Below are 22,455 nucleotides of genomic sequence, written 5' to 3'. Positions count from 1 at the left end.
CAGCATAATAGCAGCTACAAAATAGTGTAGCATCAGTACTTCTGCGTAATTTGCCACTGCAAGTGCAATTAATGGTCAGTCGGAGTAAATCACAAGATCTTTTTTTTTTTTTTAGTCTGTGAGAGCAAAATGTATAATTTCTAGTACAGTGTTGGTCGTGACACCTGAAACATGTAAAAAAAAATGCGTAAAATTCAAACACTATGGGGCCCCATTCATTAAAGCACAAATTTCAGATCGTTAAAAGTACGATTGGAAAAGATTCGGAGTAACCACGATAATTTCTGATGTTCGAAAACGTCATAAAAAATTCATTTCTTGGACGTACAAAAATACTGTGGTTACAATCTGAAAGTTATTCAATTTTCATATCCAAATGATCGTAAACGATGCAAAAACCTTTCTGACTTTATAACTTTAATGCATGATTTTGGAAGCTTTCCATAGGACTCAATGGCACTCTGCAGCTCCAACCTGGCAAAAAGATAGTCATGATACCAAAGCTTGAATGAATAACGAAAGCTTTGTAGTCGTTGCAAAAAGTATGACTTTTTCGCTGAATAACGAATGTATCATGAAAAAGTCGTACATATATTACAATATTATCGTTAACAGTAGGAAAAGTACGAAAATATGAATTTTTTCTAATCGTGGTCATCGTGCTTTAATGGGCCCCTTGGAGTAACAATTCCACAACCCTGGGCTTCCTTGTATTTGTGTGCCTTGCACTTTGCATCTTCTCAGGAAATGGCAAGTAACAGGCATTTTGGTACAAGCAGGGTCGGACTGGGCCACTGGGACAAGACCCGACCTCTGCCAGTGCTCCCCTGACTGATCATTCCTCCCCTGACGTGTTGGCCAGTGGGGGCACCTGCAGGGCCCATGGGGCGGCAGCCCCGGTGGTCTCTGCACCCCTGAGTCTAACCCTGGGTACAAGGTGTAATTATTCATGCAAGTAACACAACTTCCCCAGTATAAAGTATAAAATAGGGCAGGCCAATTTCTGTCTTATATACTGCTAATACCAATTACTATGCCCCTCAAAACAGTAAGTAAAAGAGGAGACGACACCCAAACTACACAATATAATTACATAATAGTTTCAAAATTAAATGAGATTAAATGAAGGATATATTAAAATAGATAATAGTATTTAAGCTATTAATCAATGGCTGGGGAGGTAAAAATACATTTTGGGGGGCCCCAGATTCAAAGAAAATGCAGATTTATCCCAGTTGGTCATTATTGTAAAAGAATGTTCCCCCTTATTAAATATAAAGGTTAAAATATATGACTCTTAAATACACTAAGCTTAAAGCAAATTGTAGAACAATGTACTGAATAGTGTTATTAAGGAAAAACCTCCTTTCTCTGTATTACTAACACATTCTCTCTCAACACTTTTCTTCTCTGCTCAACTACACATCTATTTTCTAAGAAAATATATCTACAACTTCATAAAAAAGGGTTGTTTTTTTCCATATTTGGGTGAAGGAATATATTAATTAAGATATATTAGTTTTGGGTATGGCTAATGCTGTGAAGGATCCCACTGTTACAGGAATTAATTTACAATTATGCTTCAATGGGCACAGTTAAACCATCTCTACAGAAAGCTTTTCAGTTAAAGAGGAAATTTAAATTAGAGTGCCATAAAGTGACCTATCCTTAGCAACCCTTAATTTGTTCTTCAATTTCTTTTTTTATTTTTAATTATTATCATTCGAAAATTCCAATTTTCATCTTGCAATTAAAAACACTACCTGGCTGTTGAGGTTCAACAACATTTTATTGCTTAGTATGAAAGATAAGCAGGATAGGCCCTCTGACTTCTGCGGCCTGATTTCTAAAGTTACTAGGGCCCTAGCAACCAGCCATAGAAATTCCAAACTGGACAGCTGCAGAACAAAATAAATAAACCAAAAATCAAGAAATACAACTAAACTTTACAGTAACTATACCTTATACTTTTCCTTTGCCTTTAAAGGACAAGGAAAGGCTAAGTCACTTGGGGGTGCCAAAATGTTAGGCACCCCCAAGTGACTTTAATCCCTTACCTTGTACCCTGGGCTGGTGCCCCTGTTAGGAGAAAACAGCACCAGCCAGGGGTACCTGCGAGTGAGCGCTTCCTCCTTCATTTTGCCGGGGCCCCACGACAGGCACATGGGCAGTAGAGTGAAAAGCCGACTTCTCTGTTAAATTTCATCTTTTTCACTCTACTGCGCATGCACGTGCGAGCGAACAGGAAGGAGGAGGCGCTGCAGCTACCCCGGGCTGGTGCTGTTCTCTCCGAACAGGGGAACCAGTCCGGGGTAAAAGGTAGGCGATTTAAGTCACTTGGGGGTGCCTAATATTTTGACACCCCCAAGTGACTTTGCCTTTCCTTCTCCTTTAAGGCTTTGCATATTTTTGTTAGGAAAAAATGTGTATTAAATTGTCAGTGAAATGTATGGTTTTATTGTTCATAAGTCCACCTTTTTCAAAAGAGCCCATTATATAAATAAAATATATTTTTTACACACATACTGCAGGTAACGGACATCTTAGATCTTGCTAAATTGGCCTGCAAGGGTAAAATATAAAATGGTATGTATTTATGAAAATATAGTTTTTTTGGGTCGTGTTGGAATGGACCATGCACAGGATCCGCCAACCTCATACAGTATGGGAACAGTGAATCTGTGGCGTCTGTGGAATCTGTGTACTTCTGGTGATATTTTCTTGTTGCTTCCTCACTTCCTCCATCTGTACAGGAAAGAAAATATAATCCAATAATGCTAATTGCTTAATTCATATTTGTGCAATTGAATACAGAAATCTAAATTATGCAGACAGTAAATTATGGTATTAAGAGTGTCTATAGTATGTCACAGTTTTGTAGTAGGAAAACTTACATCCTTAGGCACTTATCCTTTCCTCCACTGGCTACTCTCTGTCCATCAGGGCTCCAGTCAACAGAATATACCTACAAATAAGAGCATATTTAATAAAGACTAAATTTTAATAAACTAAAATAGAGGAGTGCTAAAATACTAAACCTTGCTATACAGAGGATAACTTTCAGGATATTTAAATGACCAAAACTTGTAAATGATTAGTTAGATATTTGTAAAGTAGTGAGCCCCACAAAAATACCAATAATAAAGTTTGGAAAATGTGGCCTGCCAATGCCCCCTTGTGTTGTGTCTAAAATTATTACCAGTACATTGCATGGGTCATTTTGTTCTTTTGGGTACCAGTGCTGACACTGGTAAATCTTTCACAGTCACCAATAAACACAGCCGTAGGCTGAAACGGAGGGTTTTTTTCTCCACTCCAAAGCATGCAAGGGTCTAGCTTATCTGTGCATTTTCATTCTAGAATATTACAATGTTTATACTGTTTGGGGATCTTTCTGTTTAGAATATTTTTACATGAATTAGTAACTGTAATTTAAGATCTATTGTATTATTTGTGTATGATGAAAAGATATTTCTTATAATTAAATTTTGCCTTAACAAAATATAAAAAAAAACTAAGAATTTACATATTTAATAACATATTTTAATATATTGAAATGTACTCTAATGAAATCAATATAAAAATGTAATAACTACTGCTTTAGACAATGCAAAAAAGCCTGCAAATGCTTTTTAATGTAGGGTTGTATAGTGATTTTTAGGAAATACTTTATATGGTATGGTTATGTGGGTCAGGGAATTCGGTCTGTACTGAAGAAAAAACAGTTTTAGGATTAGGAGAGAAACTCAGCAGCACGCACTAACATTCTTAGGGGCTCATTCATCAATGTACGATTGAGTTCGAATACTAAAAATTTTTATTTTTTTTTTTTTTTTTTTTTTTTAGAACTGTGCGTAGCGATATTTTCGTTAATTTGCACGACAAAATCGTATTTGTCGCAACAAGTACAAAACTCTTGGAATTCATTCAAGCTTCGGTATCGTGACTTTCCTTGGGCCAGGTTGGAGCTGCAGAGTGCCATTGAGTCTTATGGGAGGCTTCCAAAATCATGCACTGAAGGATCAAAGTCAGAAATTTTTATCACGCCGTTTCAGATTGTTCAGATACGAAAATTTTGGAACTTTTGGATAGTATCACGATATTTTCATATGACCACGGTGCAATCCGAAATTTTTTTTGGATCCAATACAATTTTTTCCCACTCGTACTTTTTAAAGTCTGAAATTCAATTACTCCGGCTGTTCCATCTCTACCTTAATTATAAGTCTTTAAATTGAGATTATGGGGATGCGATTTTGCACATTTGATTTATTGCTCCTGAGGAAGCGTGTAGTTAAACACGTGAAACGCGTTGAGCTTTGGAGGACACTCCGATTGTTTTTACTTATACACTACTGCTGTACTGTAAGTAGCCTGCAGAGCGCAGGGCTTTTTACTTATTAAATAGTTTTACACTATATTTGCCTCATTTTCTATTCTATATACAACGTGGAATTGGATCTCACTTCAATCAAAAGCCCAGTGGGGGTTTTGTTTACATGCGTTCTGATACGTTATTCTGGTGAGCAGTTTGTACATATATAGAGCTTGGGTCACATTTAAGGTGGTGTTCAACTAAAGCTCTCACCCGATTTATCGATACTTTCTGTTTTTACTCGTTTGCACTATATATTGTTTTTATTTTTACATGCGCTTCTATCAACATTCTGTACACATATTTTGAGGCTCATCCGAAGGGGAGCTCTTTATCAAGAGGAAGCAGCACAAGTTCACATTTTTCATCGCATTGGAGACTTTATTTAATTGACTATTACCAATAAGCGCTGAGTTTTGAGTGTTATTTCACTCTTCAAGGACGATTTTTTGCACTGGTAATTGCCCCTTAGCATTCATGCAATTACCAGTGTATATATGAAACCAGAACTTGCTTAAAGGGGACCTGTCACTCATATAAAGCTGTATAATAAAAGTTCTTTTTAAATTTAACATGAAACCCAAATTCCTTTTTTTTATTAACATATCCATACCCATTTTAAAAGGCATTTAAAAATCTCATCTGTCATTCATATATTGCCTGCTCTGCCTCTATGACTTATCATTAGACTTGCCAAACATGCTTCATGAAATTTAAAAAAAAAAATAAAAATAAGCATACCTCATCTGCATGGCCTGGGAGGTCTACCAAAAGTTTCTTGGTCTTTGAATCCCAAACTTTAAGTGTACTATCACTGCTTCCGCTGACCAACAGTCTGCTGTCTGCCGACCAGGCAATCTGATAAACTGCTGAGACATGGCCTCGCAAGGATGCCAAGAATCTAGAAAGCAGGGAAAAAAAATGTTATTAACGAGTAATAAAACTTTTGGCTTCATATTTTTAGTCAAATATATGCTTAAAAAATCAGTTGTAATATATATTAATACAAGCTGGCGTCCTCAAGTCTGAAACAGTAAATACATAAAATGGGTGATGATACAATTACAGAAACCTGAATCTGAACAAAGGAATTTAAAATTGACTGCATATACCTTATGACATGGAATCCTATGGCTAATTTCCCCAAATATTTCCATCTTAGCAAACCTATGGCCTCCACCTTTGCAGACTTTTACTTATTATGTTAGGATAATAATAACAATAATTCTGGATGGTTCAGTTGGGATGAGTCGAAGGAGGCTGTTTTTCTAAAAACCAACCAAAAATTTTAAAAGTAGCATGCTCAAAGGAAGTCAGGGGAGGGGGTAATGTATGTATTTGTATATGTTTTATGTTACTTTAGACCAGTGGTTCTCAACCTTCCTAATGGCGTGACACTTTAATACAGTTCCTTATGTTGTGGTGACCCCAACCATAAAATTATTCCTAAGACCATCGAAAATATGTGTATTCCAATGGTCTTAGGCGACCCCTGTGAATGGGTCGTTCGAGCCCCAAAGGGGTCCCGACCCACAGGTTGAGAACTGCTGCTTTAGACTTTTTAACCCTTATATTTTCCTGTAGAGAAAACAGTAACTCCATAGTCCAAAATAAAAAAATAATTATTGCTTTCTATTCAGATCTTAACCTGTTGCTAGAAAAGGTGTAAATTTATACAACACATACATTTATCACTTAAGTTATGGTCTGATGAAGATTAGAAATTACCAGTCTAATACAACTGTTTGGATTGTGTGATACATTTACTTTGGACTGTAAATAACACTAACTGTTTACAGCAGTAAGGAGCAATTATTTATAGTAAGAGTATAGTTCAAAATCTATTAATTTCTGAAATATATTAAATATACCACAGCTCTATTATTGCATAAATTATTGACTTACTTTCCAGTCTTACCATCCCAAAGCTTAACCGATTTGTCAAAAGATGCACTTGCAATGATTCTTGTGTCAGGAGAAAAGAGAACTTCATTGATCAGGGCTTGATGTCCTGTCATCCTCTGTAAGGGTTTTTTTTCCTCTGCTGGGGCCCAAAGAAACAGCGTGAAGTCATCAGATCCTGACACCAGTCTCTCAGGACCTTGGCCCTGTGTAAGAAAAGTGAAGCTTTATTAGTAACTGAAATTCCAGATAAAAGAAATCCTTTAAAATTAAATAAAAGACCAAGGCAGACTTTTGAACCTGATGTTTAACAGTAACAGATCAACTGGATCATCAGAATGTGACATTTTCTCCATATCAGAAATATACCCCCTGTTGTACCTTGTGAGGATAACCCCCATAACCTGTATGAAAGAATTTTGTCACAGAATTCCTCTGTGACATAGATGGTACATAACTTTCTTTTAATTGATTATATGTTTTACGAAACAGAAAAAAAAAAGATAATGTACTCCACAAATGTAAGTGTCATGCTTAGCCATGTAAAGTATTATTTACATTTAGGTATAAATTTTAGGACTAAAATGCCATGTAGTTAACCTTCACTAATAGACACAGCATCATTATATAATTCATATATAATGAAAATCATATAGATCAAGAGATAGATCAATAGACCCCCTTTTTCTGCAAAAAAGTATAAAAGTCACAATACACACAAGTAATTATTTCAGATTCTGGTTAAATGGCAGCTAAGAAACCTGTTAAATTTGCATCAGGAGTAATTCATCAGCCCTGTAGCATCAGATGAACCTATTACAATTTAATAGTACTCATAAACACCAGATTCACATTTCATAATCAAGAACAGTTTGCATGATTAGTAAGCATTAGTATGGTACTGAGATACTAATTATGTAAACACATTCTGGCTTCTGAACATATCAGGGAGCATTCTCATAATGTTTTTCCCTTTCTCTTCACTGAGGAATATCCAGTCAAATCAATAATATTATTCCATTCCATTTTCATAATTAGACATGGTAATGATCGGGCTCATAACTGGCATTACATTGTTTCAGGCTGGCTGTGCCGCACATATGGAAATCACTCTCCTATTCAGGGAATGTGTGTGTTCATGACAAGTTATGACCAGCCAGGAGTGAAGGGTTGCCAGAAACCGATATACAAATGAATATGTGCCTGACTTGTCAATTAGTACTTGCAAAAGCATAGGGAAGAGGATGTAGTAGCATGCTATTAACTAGGTATGCACCACAACTGTATTTTATGTTGATTTCTTTGGCTAGATTGAAATTTGGACTATACCTTAGGACTCGAAAAAGAAATTCAGAACCTTCCTGTTATGAGCTTTCTCGTGTAACATATGCTGTAGATTTAATCTTTTGTAGAACAGAAAATGATGTCTCATATTAGTATTTGATGCAACCCTTGCGTCATATGACAAGGCTCTCTAGCTAACTATGTATTCCAAAACAAAATGTTTTATTTTTTGTTGTTAGGTCAAGCAAAGCTTGTGCATAAACGTACTAAAATCTCTAGTGCCGCTTAGTTAATTCCTTCAGTCCCTTTTGAAGACTACTGCCACACTACATTGTCTACCTTTCTGGACTATACTTCCGTTCCATTGTCCTATTTTGTAGATTTGATAAAAGAAGTGCAAGACAAAGGAAGGACTAAGCAAAAAAGAAGTAACAGGGTTGTGGACTATATATATACTACTCCTTATACAATGTGTTTATATGGTTCATATTTACCCAGTCATATAGTCACGCTAAAAAACTGATGGGAAAATATAAAAAGGGTACAGAGCTTGATGCTAGGTTAATCAGCAGGCAGCATTTACTAGTCAATACATTATTTGTTAGCACACCAGGGCAAACCTAATCTATTTTATGCATATGGGATAAAAAATAATCATCACCATACAGTTACAGCATCTAGCAATGAAGTAATCTGGGGTGGAAGAACTCATTTATACTAAGCTGGGATGCACAAGGACAGTATCCAATAGCAACTCTGGGCACATTAGCCCTTTGTTAGTAAATACTACTTTATAACTCTTTATTTTGAATCCAATTGTATCCAGCACTTAGAGAGGAATGCAAAAGGCAGTTAATTAATATCATTACCTACAGTGCATTATCCATCAGCAATCCAGTAATCCACTTCAAAGCAGTACAGTATGTTCTAATAATCAAAGCTTCTCAGATCACTTAATCCTATCCAAGCAAATAGCAAAGTATACAGACAAACAGCTAAGTATTTGAAAACACATGTATACAGAAATCATTTAGCAAAAAATTACCAATTAGTGGGCATATTTATCAAAAGGTAAACAGGCAGTTTGCCAGAGAATCCTATATGATTGAATAGAGCTTTTGTGTAAAGGTGGCCATACACGTGGCGATCTGACGATGTTTCGTACGACCATCGGTCGCACGAAACATCGTAAGATCCGCCACACACCATTCAGGGCTGAATCGGCAGGTAAGGAGGTAGAAACAATAGGATTTATACCTCCTTCTGCCGATTCAGCTCTGAAGGGAGAATTTTGGTCAGGCGCCTTCTATGGCGCCCGATCAAAATTTTCAAACTGGTCCGATCGGCCTGCGATATCGGTCGACTCGCCGACATGCCATACACGCACCGATTATCGTACGAAACGAGGTTTCGTACGATAATATCGGTGCGTGTATGGCCACCTTTACTCTCCTATGAACTGCCTCTTAACTCTCTGCAAAATGCATCCCTTGTTTTTTACTTTACAATTATGTTGGCCAGTGATGAAACTTGGTCTTTGACAACTCATTCTATGGGGCCTAATTATTTAAGTACGATTGAGTCCGAAATTAATATTTTTTCTGCAACTTTTTCGTGCTTTGTGACAATTTGTGCGACAAAATCATATTGTCGCAACAAGTACAAAAGTTTCGGAATTCATTCAAGCTTCAGTATCGTGACTTTCCTTTGGCCAGGTTGGAGCTGCAGACTGCCATTGAGTCCTATGAGAGGTTTTCGAAAACATGCACCGTAGGCTCAAAGTCAGAAAGTTTTTCGCACCGTTTACAATCGTTCGGATACGAAAATTTCGTAACAGTCAGATCGTACCACAATATTTTCGTACGACCACGATGCAATCCGAAATTTCGCATTTAATACAAATTTTTCCAACTTGTAGTTCTTGAAGTCCGAAATTCGTTTGTTTTAATCACAAAAAAGCTATAGTTTTTTCTTGAGCTAAACAAGGTAAACATCCATATTTAGTCCCTGCAAGGTAGATAACTGTGTTTAATTCAAGAAATAGCAATGCCATAGATTTTTCATTATTAGAACAAAAGGCAAAAAAAAGTGTATAGCATTAGCCATATTCATACCACGCATATTTAAGAAAGGGGTATACTGTCCCTTTAAAGTTTCAATAACATTAAATATTACTGCACATTTTTTTAAGGTCTATAAGTTATCATTAAAATAACAGCACCCTAAAGAATTGTGCATTTAAATATAAGGCAAGTGCACTAAGCTGTGCTGGTCACTTAATGAAATGCATCCATTAAAATTTAGCCTAGGAGTTTAATACACAAGCATTAGGAAATTTGTAAAAAAATGCATGTGAGTTTTTTTTTTTTTTAACATTTAAATACAATTTCCCTCCACACGGTCAAAGGAAGGGATATGTATTGTTGTGTAACGTGCTCCTCCAGACAGAGGACTATTTTAAGTATATTTAACCACCTTCAGTGAAGTAGGATTTCATCTAGAAATGATCAGAAAATTCTAGTCTAATACTCTTTAATACATTCAACAGCTTACTTTGCATATCTGAAAACACAGACATTTGTGTTTTGGGGCAATTATTGTTTATGTGTGTCATAAGCAGAGAACAGACCATAGATTTTTCTTAAATTAAATTCTCATGGTTGGGGAGATAAATTGCCCTTGTGTTACGACTCAAATCCTTAAGGGTTCAACAACGAATTATTCCATTCTTAAAGGAACAGTAACACCAAAAAATGAAAGAGCTTTAAAGTAATAAAAATTTAATGCACTGTTGCCCTGCCCTGGTAAAACTGGTGTGTTTGCTACAGTAACACTACTATAATTTATATAATAAGCTGCTGTGTAGCCATGGGGGCAGCCATTCAAGCTGGAAAAAAGGAGAAAAGGCACAGGTTACATAGCAGATAACAGATAAGTTCTGTAGAATACAATAGTGCTTTATCTGTTATCTGCTATGTGACTGTGCCTTTTCTCCTTTGAATGGCTGCCTCCATGGCTACATAGCAGCTTATTTATATAAATTATAGTGGACTTTTTGAGGCAAACACACAACTTTTACCAGTGCAGGGCAGCAGCACATTATATTTTAGTTACTTTTATACACTTTCATTTTTTGGTGTTACTGTTCCTTTAATGTTGGCTCCTACAGTTTCTCATTTGCTAGAACAGTGGCATGTTTGTTTGTTTTAGACCAAAACAAGCAAAATTTAAGTAACAAGACAGAGCTGTTTTACTGTTTAACGTGGTAGTTACCTCTGTATTATGTATAGGTTTGAATTTAGCCATGACAACTGCCTTTGACGTTTGTCTTTATAGAAAAACATTTACTCAAGAGCCCTTTAGCACAAAGGGTAAAGTAAAGCTATTTGCTGATTAGAGACTTACCCGGACTTCATTGTATCTTTTCAAGGCTTTCTCCTTCAAATCTTCCACTTATATTGGAAAACACAGAGAAAAAAAGTTTAAAGATAAAATAAACCTTTTAATACAACTAGTTTACCCATCTATCTATTGTACAGTTCAAAATATATTGAAATAAACCATGCAAAGATAACACATGAACAGTTCTCACAAGCAGTGTGTAGATTTGTTATTGTTTCAGTACTTTTCTATAACTGCTGCCTTTTTGGTTTTCCTAGAAGATGGGTTAAAAATGCATCTCCTTGCCCCTTTTTCCTTTTCTGAACAGGTTTCTGGGAAAATGTGTAGTATAAAAAAATCTATAAAAATAGCAGGGGGTTGTAAAGCCAACTACATTTTGTATAAGCAAATTTCATTGTTAAGAAACTTTTCTTTACACGTTAAAATCAATAAAATGTTCTATTTGGAAATGTAATTGCTATTTAAAGCAGTATCTTGCACTCCTTTGCAATTCTCTGCACTGCCGGTGCTGACTATATGGACTACTGAAAAAATGCTGCAGTGGTCAGCTCCTCTCCAGTCAAGACTGCAATTTCCAAAATTTCTCTGAAAAATGTGTAATTAATGTATTAAATGTTCATATTAAATTTTATATTTGGGATTATTACATCTCATTTAAGCATTTATATTGGCATGCATACATTTTGTAATTTCCTTGATAATTCTTACATATATTTGCAACCATTAAAACACTTATTTGAATATTTTGTTATTATTAGTGGATGAGAGTTGTTAGGAATATGCTCAAACAGATTGACTAGCCTTCCCCACCCATGTAGAATAGCACCTGTAAGGATATCCTGAAAATAACCCCTGTTTTTGAGTTCTGGAGATGAAAGCTTTACCATCTTTGTCAAAGAGACCATGAGTAAACAAAATAAGGTCAAAGAGAAAGTCTTACAGGTCTGAATCAAGAGTCAAAATCTCAAATTTTTTACAACAAAAGGAGATTTTATTGTTTTGTTGATCATGGGTAAAACAGGTTGCGCTGGAAGTACTTACGGGAACCACTCATGTCCTGGGGATTTACAGAAGCATCAGCTGGATTAAAAGCCCCTGTGCGGAGAACATAGTCTGTACTGAGTGCCATTGTATTAACCCAGTGTGCGTGGCCTTGCAATGTTCTGCAAAGGACTCCCTGCAATAAAAAGATATATTTATGCAGCAGTTACAGAAAGAGATATATTTAATGTGGATTGATTTTAGAGTTGTACAATCTTTCTTGTGACCATTGGTACTTCCTTATGCCATACTTGTGCAACAGTAGGCCATTAGCATTAGAAGCTATAACTGACAGGCTGAGAAGGGACAGTCAGGTTGGCAGAACAGTCAGGTTTAGGAACCTCAAGAAACAATTACTTACAAAAGCAGCCCTATCTATGAAAAATGATCAACATGACCTATAGGTAACTTTTTATGTACATTAATATTTTGAAAAGTATTTTTTTGTGTCAGTATCACTTTAAGAGCTGAATCACAAGATATGCAAGTAGAAACAATTTGAACGATTTCTTATGTTAAGATGCAATCAAAATTTTCCGGCCTGCCAATCGTCAAGACAACCATTATCAAAGGCTTTTGCCAATATTGGTGTGTGCATGGCCACCTTAATTTGAGGGGTTTATGTCTGACTATGTGCTTGTTATTTCAAGAAAACCATCCAGCCACATGACTCATCTGCTGGATCTCAGCTACAGTCTTAAAGAGAGCAAGCCCAGATTATTTCTATTAGTAACAATTTGTGGCAGAGTCCTCATAATTGTTATAAATGAGACAACAAAGGCACTGTGTGCGCTGAGAAGATTAAGAGGTTAGAAGAGTTGCAGTGCTCAATGTTAAATATAGTAGTGCTATATATGGTAAGTAAAGTTATACATATATGACAGAGGCTAGAAAAGTGAATGGTACAGAGATGAACTATAAGGAAACCTAGACTTCTAACAGAAGAAATTTAAGTAATTTAACTGCATAGGATTATTATTAAAAGAAGCAAACAGTGTAAACAGAGTCTTGCACAGTATTTAGCCTGGGGATCTCTGACATTTGTATTAACCCACAATGCGGTAGTCCCCGAACAGATGTATCAAAGCAACTATTTTTCATATACCTGTAACTTTGTTCTAAGTTATGTGAGGGGTTTGGGGGGTATAAAACACACTTTCTGGCAAACTTACATCCTGGGCTCTCCAGGCTTTTATTGTTCTGTCCTGTGAGGAAGAATAAAGGAGTCCATCACCACCCCATTTTACTGCTGTAACTGACTGAGTGTGGCTGGTAAGGATCTTCTGACATTGGCCCATAACAGTATCCCAGATACGGATAGTACAGTCTTTGGAGGCACTCGCAAGGTACCGGCACTCTGGGTTCCTAGAAAGAAAGGCCGAGAAACAATATAATAATTTAAAAACCAGCAACAAACTTAGTAATATGCCTTCATAGTCCTCCTCTTTAACATACCCCAGAGAGAACATTCTCCACCCCAGCAGTTTAGACCTAGTTGTGATTTACAACTATAAAGACAGCTATAAACACATACTAAAGTTATTATTTGCGCAAAACATAGCCAATGGAGAAATATCAGAAAACAATTATTTTCACATTGTACAGGTATAGGATCCATTATCCAGAATGCTCTGGACCAAGGGTATTCTGGATAAGGGGTCTTTCCGTAATTTGGACCTCCATACCTAAAGTCTACTAAAAAATCAATAAAACATTAATTAAACCCAATAGGATTGTTTTGCATCCAATAAGGATTAATTATATCTTAGTTGGGATCAATTACAAGGTACTGTTTTATTACTACAAAGAAAAAGGAAATCAGCTTTAAAATTCTGAATTATTTGATTAAAATGGAGTCAATGGGAGATGGGCTTTCCGTAATTCGGAGCTTTCTGGATAATGGGTTTCCGGATAAGGGATCCCATACCTGTATTAGTTATACTTAATTAATTCACTAATACTACATTTATAAGTATCATTCTTCCCTAGTGCAACACTCAAATTAATTTGACTGGAGCAGATGGAATCAGGATCAAGGCTGTCAAGACACATGGCATAATTTTCTCCAGATTTTTCATAAAAGCAGCAGAGCCATCACTTTTAAATAATACAATCTTGATCTGATGAATGCTATTTGACAATCCATAAATTTGAGCAGATGTACAAATATCTGCCCAACTGAATAGGAATACAAACAGTAGAAACTTACAGGTGGAGAGGTTCCCAACACAGCCATGTAATCCACTTTGAGTGCCCCGTTAATGGCTTGCCAATCTGCTTCCCTGTGTTTGGGTCCCAAATGAAGATCTTAAAAACAAAAAAATAATAATAATAATAAACACAATTTGTCTTATAATAAAAATAGATAATATTTCTATTAACAGTAACACACACACAAGGAAAACAGGGCCTGGGTGCAGTCAAATTTCATATAAACAGTGGTCACATCAAAAGGAATAAATGTGCTTGTGTTTCATACATAAACACAGGAACAAACACCAGCCTGCTCCGCCCCAAACCATGCAGTAATATAGCAAAATAGGAATAAACAAACCTGACTATTTTTACATCCTGAGGCAAGTTTTCTGCCATCTGGAGACCAAGCAATACTGAGAATCCAGTGTGTGTGCCCTGTGGTTTAAAAGGAAAAAAATGCAACATATCAAAGAAAATGCTAGACACTTTATAAATAAAATAATAACAAATGTGATTTTTGTTTAATTAGCAGTGCACCAAATAAAGGTTTTGGTTTAGTTAAAACTTAGCACATTTAGTAGGATTCAATTGAAGCCAAATCCTAAGTTCCCTGTTACCCTCATATTTCATAAAAGGCATACATATCTCTATTATTTTAAAGCCCATTTGAAGGGAAAGTTACAAAAACTAAAATTAGAAAATCCATTCTCCTTAAATATATTTTAGAGACTCTGCAATGCCTGGCAAAGCCATTTTTTAAAGCCCTTTTTTAATACACAAGTTCTTTTCTCCCCTCTGCTCATTCATGCAGTTTTTGCTAGACAGCAGGCTGCACCAGTCAGGATAAAGTTTAGTGCCACATATTCTGCTGCCACGTGTTTGGTTACTTGGCACAACAGGGTTTAAACCCTGCAATATAATGTAGAAAAAAATATATGCTGTTACATAAATGTTTTTTTTTTTCTAAACATACCCATTCAAATCTATTAGAAAAGGTCATACCAAGAACTAAAAAAAAATAATACAAATGTAAATTATGTTTTGTAGCAACAGTATTTTCACTTTTGACACAGGTTACTAAATTGGAAGAATATTTACAACAGTAAATGCAACTTTATGAGATTAAATTATTTTACGTTTTCTTGCCACTGTTTTTCTTACGTGATATAAAAAAGCATTAACTGCTGTATTTAGGCAACAAGTCAGCATTACTATGGCCATCGTGTCTTGGGTTCCAGTTTGCATTGTGGCACAAATCTGCAAAGAGCTGTAACAAAGTGAAGACAGCTCAGTTCGGCCTAGATCAGGTATTCCATACTACCAACAATGCCTATATCACCTAGGGGCACATTTACTAACCCACGAACGGGCCGAATGCGTCCAATTGCGTTTTTTTCGTAATGATCGGTAATTTTGCGAATTTTTCGGTGTCTTTACGATTTTTGCGTAAAAACGCGAGTTTTTCGTAGCCATTACGAAAGTTGCGCAAAGTCGCGATTTTTTCGTAGCATTAAAACTTGCGCGAAACGTCTCGCCTTTTAAGTTTTAACGCTACGAAAAAGGCGCGACTTTGCGCGCAAGTGTTAACGCTACGAAAAAATCACGACTTTGCACAACTTTCGTAATGGCTACGAAAAACTCGCGTTTTTACGCAAAAATCGTACAAAATTACCAAAAAAGTCGCAAAATGTTAGTTTCCAATCGGAATTTTTCCAATTCGGATTCGAAATCGTGTCTTAGTAAATCAGCCCCCTAGACTCAGAAAAAATGAAGACCAATATATCATCTTGGTGTCCTTCACCTTTAGATGTGAAATGTGGAGTTTCTGTGTTGAGATCCCAAAAGCGGACTGTTGTGTCCCCAGAACCACTTGCCAAGTACCTGTCATAAAGAAAAAGAAATTTACTCACCTATGGCCTACAGCACATTTAGCTTTTGATTATACTGTTGTCATGAAATTAGTGTCTCTGCTGGTTTCTTCACACTGAAATATGCAAATAATAAAGCGCTATGGCAAACTAAACTAAATGGTAACAAAAAGCTCATTTAAAAAAATAATATCTTGGGTATTAACACAGTTCTCTCCAAATCATTACATTTTAACTACTTAGTAACTTCTTAGCTGCACTAAGCTGTAAAACTTTGACATTCTTGTGGGCTAAAATCATACCTTTATCAGCAATCTTAGATGCATTTAATATGGCAGATGATGTTTAGACTTGTCCTAGATTTCCGACAACATCTTGTGTTAAATGTGGTAATTTGTTAAAACATTTTTCTGACTTAAAGTGTTAATGAACGAGGGAAGTACGGAACTGCTGGGAATACACCTGTTCTATAGTTTCAAATCTCTCCATTATTACTGTCATTACTGCTATGATACTGCGGTGATGAAAATGCCGTGGAACTATTGGTTGCTTCCCACTGAAGGTAATCATAAATGTCACTTGCTGTTAAAGAATGCACACCTTTGTATCTAGACCCCCATTTAAGTGGTTAAAATTAAGCCTGACCCACCACTTAGTAGTGTTTGCACAAACTTGTCTTTAGAATGAAGATGCAATATGCACAGTACTAGAGGTAACATTGGTATAGATTTGTGCGTAGAACCACATTTTCTTTACAACATAAAGCACTACATGTAAGTAGGTCAGTTTTTGCAGATAGAGTATAGCAATTTCTTGTCCTACACCACAAAGGAGCAGTGCCTCAAAACCTATAGATAGCAACCACTGTTTAAAGGTAGCATAATCTGCCTGTAAAATGATAACGCAAAATAAAATTTAAAATATGAAAGTGATTTATGATTTATGGATTTAAATATGCTTTCCATGGCAAAATAAAAGCAACAAACAGAAAAACAAACATTCAAACAAAAATATAAAGTACATATTCAGTACAGGCACCCTGACAAAGGTTGCTTCTTCATTGTGCTTGGCTCACGATTGTTTAATTTTTAATGCAGACAATCCTATAAACACCAAACATTTGGCTACAAACTCTATCTATGGTTAAAATGAAAATGATGTTCAATCAACTATTTATATAAGCATAACTGAGTTTACAAAACATAAAAAGGATTTATTTCTGTAAGTCACCATACCTTTTTCTGTGGATCAAGATACATTAAGTTTAATTTAAAAAAATTAAACATTATATAAACTTAATAGGATTGTTGAGCCACCTATATGAATTTATGCAGTGTAGGAACTATCAAGTACAAGACTCTGCTTTACTACTAAAGAGAAAAATGAAATTGTTTTATTAGCATAAAACAGACTATGAGAGATTGCTTTCCAGTATTTCAGAGCTTTCTGGATACTGGGTTTCCAGCTAAGAGATGCCATACCAAATATGCCAAATGCCTATGACGATATCCTGAAGATGTGCACTGTAAGGGGCAGATTTACTAATCCACGAAGGGACCGAAAGCGTCCAAACGCGTTTTTTTCGTAATGATCGGTATTTTTGCAACTTTTTCGTCGCCGTTGCAATTTTTTCGTATATTTTCTGCGACTTTTTCGTCGACGTCGCAAAAAAAATCAGATTGTTTTTCCGCCGTTTACTATCGCTCAATACGAAAAAGTCGTGCAACATACGATAAAGTCGCGATGGCGACGAAAAATTCGCAAAATTTTCGTTTCCAATACGATTTTTTCCCTTTGGGGATTCGGATTCATGGATTAGTAAATCTGCCCCTAAGAGTTGCTGAGTACAATATTAATTGATTTCAGGACCTTAAAAGCACATGAAAGATTAGGGTAACTAGAACTGTAATATTCAGGTGAAGATAATTATTTATTGTTTTGATGCCAAATCAATTAATTTGGCTAGCTGTCACCTACAACAAGATAACCACATTTATAGCATGGACAATAAGCTTACTTTCCAGTTGGGCTGAAGGCTACTGAAATGACAGCCTCAGTGTGTCCCTCCAATGAGCTGGTGCATCGTGTAACAGCACGAACTTTGAATACAGCTTGCGGCTGATAGATTATGTCTATCACCTTTTCAGTTTCAACTGATTGTTTCTCCAATGTCTTATCCAGTGAAGTTACTATTTCCAAATCATGGACAAAAAAGGCCAAAGGCACAGGCTCCTCCTAATAACAAAATTAAAAAGCATGCAATAGTTTAATTATAAAATATTAACCTATATTAAAGCGATTATTCACATTTAAATTAACTTTTAGCATAATGATATACTAAGACAATACAATTATTTTTGTGGCTTGAATTATTCAGCTCTTTATCCAGCAGCTTTGCAGTTTAAAATTTCAGGTTGTGATTGTTCAATCAACCCTAGCAATTAGGCAGGTGTTAAAGGAGAAGGAAAGGCAAAGTCACTTGGGGGTGCCAAAATGTTAGGCACCCCCAAGTGACTTTAATCGCTTACCTTCTACCCCGGGCTGGTGCCCCTGTACAGAGAAAACAGCACCAGCCCGGGGTAGCAGCAATCGCTTCCTCCTTCCTGATCGATCGCGCGCGCATGCACAGTAGAGTGAAAAGCCGAACTTTAACAGAGAAGTCGTCTTTTCACTCTACTGCGCATGCATTTGTCCGGGACAATTGGCTGCAGCATGAGTAGGAAGGAGAAAGCGCTCTCGACAGGTACCCCGGGCTGGTGCTGTTTTCTCCTATTAGGGGCACCAGCCCGGGGTACAAGGTAAGCGATTTAAGTCACTTGGGGGTGCCTAACATTTTGGCACCCCCAAGTGACTTAGCCTTTCCTTGTCCTTTAAAATAGGAGACTGTAATATGAAAAAGAGTGCCCCTGAATAGAAAGACAAGTGATAACAATTGACAATAACAATACAATTGTAGTCTTGCAGAGGCTACTTGAATGCTTGAAAGAGGCAAAAGAAGGCAGCAAATAATTAAAAAACAAAATAAAAATGAAGACCAATTGAAATGCTGCTAATAATAGGACATTCTATAACATAGTGGCAATCACTGCCAGGTAGGAATATGAGCACTTATGTTGTCTAGCCAAGGAGCTAGAATCTGGATCTGACACAGCTGAAGATGGCATCTGCTCTCTTGCAAAGTGCAGGGGGACAGGAGCTTTTAGGGGTGGCAATAAGTTAAAAACAAAGGGTGGTGTTGTGTCACCCTTTTACATTAAAGTATGTTATAGAAGGCCCTTTTAAAGCTAATTTTCAATTGGTCTTCATTACATACTTTGTATTATTTTTCATTATTAGAAATTCTATTTGTAAACCAAAAAGTGATCTAGTTGTTGGGGCCACTGACCCTGAAAACTTGAAACAGATTGACCACAAGGGTTATATTTTATCTGTATTTTTATTTCTAATTGCTTATCTTTCTTTTCAGGACATACCTATTGATCTTTTATTCTGACTTTTAAAGGTGCCATGGCAACTACTTAAAAAAAAAGTAACAAAATAAGTTATTGTACAGTGTCTTATTATACTGATGTCAACATCATATTAAAAAATATTTAATATAAGTTTTTAATGACAACTAACAGTAAAAATTTCTCAAAATGGTATTTTTGCACCATTTATAAGATGTTGACCAAAAGGCAAAATCAAAAGGCTACATGTTAAAATTCATAACTTACATGTTAAACCGAAAAGGAAAATGTACAATTATCTTTCCATATGAATTGTGGTTGCTCAAGTCCTTACCACAGTATCCAAGGAATAATCTAAATATCAGTATAATTTGCTTTCAGGTCCTTTGGTGTGACTGGCCCTGGAAACTAGTTATCATTTTAAATGTAAGGCTAGAGACAAGCAAACTGTCTTAAAATATCAGTATCTACATACTTCTAAGATTTAATATAGTAGTGAACATTCCACCTAAATGCTGTTTTCAGTGCATGAGCACCACATCTCTCCATTATTATACTTCACTAATAAACTAAACACAACCTGTGATGCAGTTCACTTAGGCAATACTAAATACACACACTGAGATTTTCTCTTTAGTTAAATGAAGAGTGTATTTTACACAGTATAAACAAAAACAAAAAATAATTTAACAACAAAACTACCTCCTGTAAAAGGGCATTGCACACTAACTGCAGTTTATCTGATGTTATATCCACAGGAACATCAAAGGGGGATCCCAAAACCTCTCCATTTTCATCTTTAAATTGAATTAAAAGTCTCCCCACGTCCTCATTCATTTCTGCAATAAAAAAAAGTAATACATTTTAAATAAATTAATATTCTGATATTGCCCACACTAAGACAAACCGACACATGCTCAATGAGTTTTATTTTATAATATAATGATGGAAATTAGGTACAAATTGACTATTTCTAGCCAAAAATATCCTACTACAAGATGGCAATTGGACCAGTCCCTGAATCAACACAATAACCCTGTATTTTCTCTGTTGCTGAAAAGGTACCCAAACCCTTTCTGAAACTATATAAAATAATAATCCCCATCTGTGCAATTAGGATCCAGAATACTCTTTCAATAAAACTTGCAGTGTTAATAAATGTTATAAAATAGCTACAAAAAAATTACCAGGGCAAGACTATATACCAAATTAAAAAGTATTGATTGGTTGGTACCAGTGAAAAGAGTATACTCTTGTCATTAGGGTTGAAGGGCTGATTTTATTCTTAGGTAGCAGTGCCATAAAGCTTATGAATGATATGTAGATTTCCTTATTAGAAGTCTTGTCAGTTACCCAGAGCTGTCAACCAACCCCATTTCATGATGGAGATAATGATTCACTCCCAGGCCTTTTCGAGACCTTATTTCATGTCATCCTTTAGTGTGAAGAGAAATTCATCCCTATGAAAACCAGACCAGGGTTCCACAACCAAAAGCAGCAGGTGAATAAAAAATACGCTATTAAAAAATGTAACATAATGTCATACAAGATGTCCAATAAAAATCAAATAATTTTTTGCCTTTTACTCTTTCGCTACCAGATGTAACTTGATGCATCATATATAATCCTAACTTTAGAAACAGCCAAGATGAACAGACTTCAGTCTTTTGCATTGCTTTGTTACACAAATAGCGCATGCAGTATTGCAGCATTTCAGCACACACTTGCCTGTGTGTCCGGTCCTGGCACTACGTTCAGAAAGGCAGTCTTACTCCAGTCGCAAAAAAAAAATGCCGACATGTGTTTACAGCAGGCACATGTGCGGAAGTGGATGACATCATCATTCTGCGCGATACTCTGCATACAGCCAATAGGCCTTTCCAGTTAGCCTTACCGCTTGTGGATGCACGCATGCGTAACATTCCTCTTGTGCCTGATTTGAGGCAGCCTGTGCTTCCCTGTGTATTCTCCCATTGTGGCACGCACAGTTCTGTACCGTTTATATTATTTATTTCACCGAACTGCCTCCCTTGGAACGCAGTGTGCTAACCTAGTACGGTCTTTTTGTGACTGTAGATGGCCACGTTGCTTATATTTATACCATATGATGCCGTTTGCTGCACATGTATCTATCTGCATTTACTCACGCTAATAATTTGCACATAAATACTGTAAATAGTACATGTATTTACTACCTAAATTGCCTGTTGGGTAGTGACACAAAAAAACCTAAACTGCTATATAAGTCTTCTTTACTTGCGTTAAAATGAGATAGGATGGTATTGTATACTGGAGTATTTTTTAACATTTGTAAAAATAGTAAATTTGTATGGCTTTGTGCAGAGATCCCCAACCTTTTTTACCCGTGAGCAACATTCAAATGTAAAAAGAGTTGGGGAGCAACACAAGCATGAAAAAGGTACCTGAACAAGCCAAATAAGGGCTATGATTGGCTAATTGGTAGCCCCTATGTAGACTGGCAGCCTATCGAAGGCTCTGTTTGGCTTTACACTGGGTTTTATGCAACCAAAACTTGCATTCAAGCCAGGAATTCAAAAATAAGCACCTGCTTTGAGGCCACTGGGAGCAACATCCAAGGGGCTGGGGAGCAACATGTTGCTCACGAGCTACTGGTTGGGGATCACTTGCTTTGTGTATGGCTGTTATATTTGAAGGTTGTTTAAATAAAGGATCATTGCCGAACCAGCAGTACGGTTTCTAGTATATATCAAAACTATTCTGGCATGGAAGTGTGGTAACCCCCTCCGTGATCACCAACCAATGTCTGGAGCAACATGATGGTCACCCCCCCACTTCCTTTGACGTTGCTCCCAGTGGCCGAAAAGTAGGTGCCCAAGCAGAGCCTCCCTTCTGCAGGCCACACGGGGCTACCAAATAGCCAATCACAGCCTTTATTTGGCATCCCCAAAGAACTTTT

At 36.4% G+C, this 22,455-nt stretch overlaps 1 protein-coding gene across 2 annotated transcripts; it reads right to left on the bottom strand.

The window, feature by feature from the left end:
* Window positions 1–1,770: 1,770 nt before the first annotated feature.
* nle1 (notchless homolog 1) lies at window positions 1,771–21,378 on the bottom strand. 2 transcript variants are annotated; one of them, XM_031896121.1, is made up of 13 exons: window positions 21,242–21,378; window positions 20,220–20,356; window positions 18,086–18,303; window positions 16,002–16,081; window positions 14,559–14,635; window positions 14,214–14,311; window positions 13,177–13,369; window positions 12,005–12,140; window positions 10,967–11,013; window positions 6,281–6,483; window positions 5,117–5,276; window positions 2,895–2,965; window positions 1,771–2,745 (listed from the first exon to the last, which is right to left on the bottom strand). In XM_031896121.1, exons 1-13 carry the CDS (start codon window positions 21,315–21,317, stop codon window positions 2,733–2,735), a joined length of 1,509 nt encoding a protein of 502 aa, XP_031751981.1. In that variant the 5' UTR covers window positions 21,318–21,378; the 3' UTR covers window positions 1,771–2,732.
* Between the last annotated feature and the right edge of the window lie 1,077 nt (window positions 21,379–22,455).

The sequence above is a fragment of the Xenopus tropicalis genome, chromosome 2, assembly GCF_000004195.4.
Source record: "Xenopus tropicalis strain Nigerian chromosome 2, UCB_Xtro_10.0, whole genome shotgun sequence".
Lineage (NCBI taxonomy): Eukaryota > Metazoa > Chordata > Amphibia > Anura > Pipidae > Xenopus > Xenopus tropicalis.
This window is presented reverse-complemented; position numbering and strand designations above follow the sequence as displayed.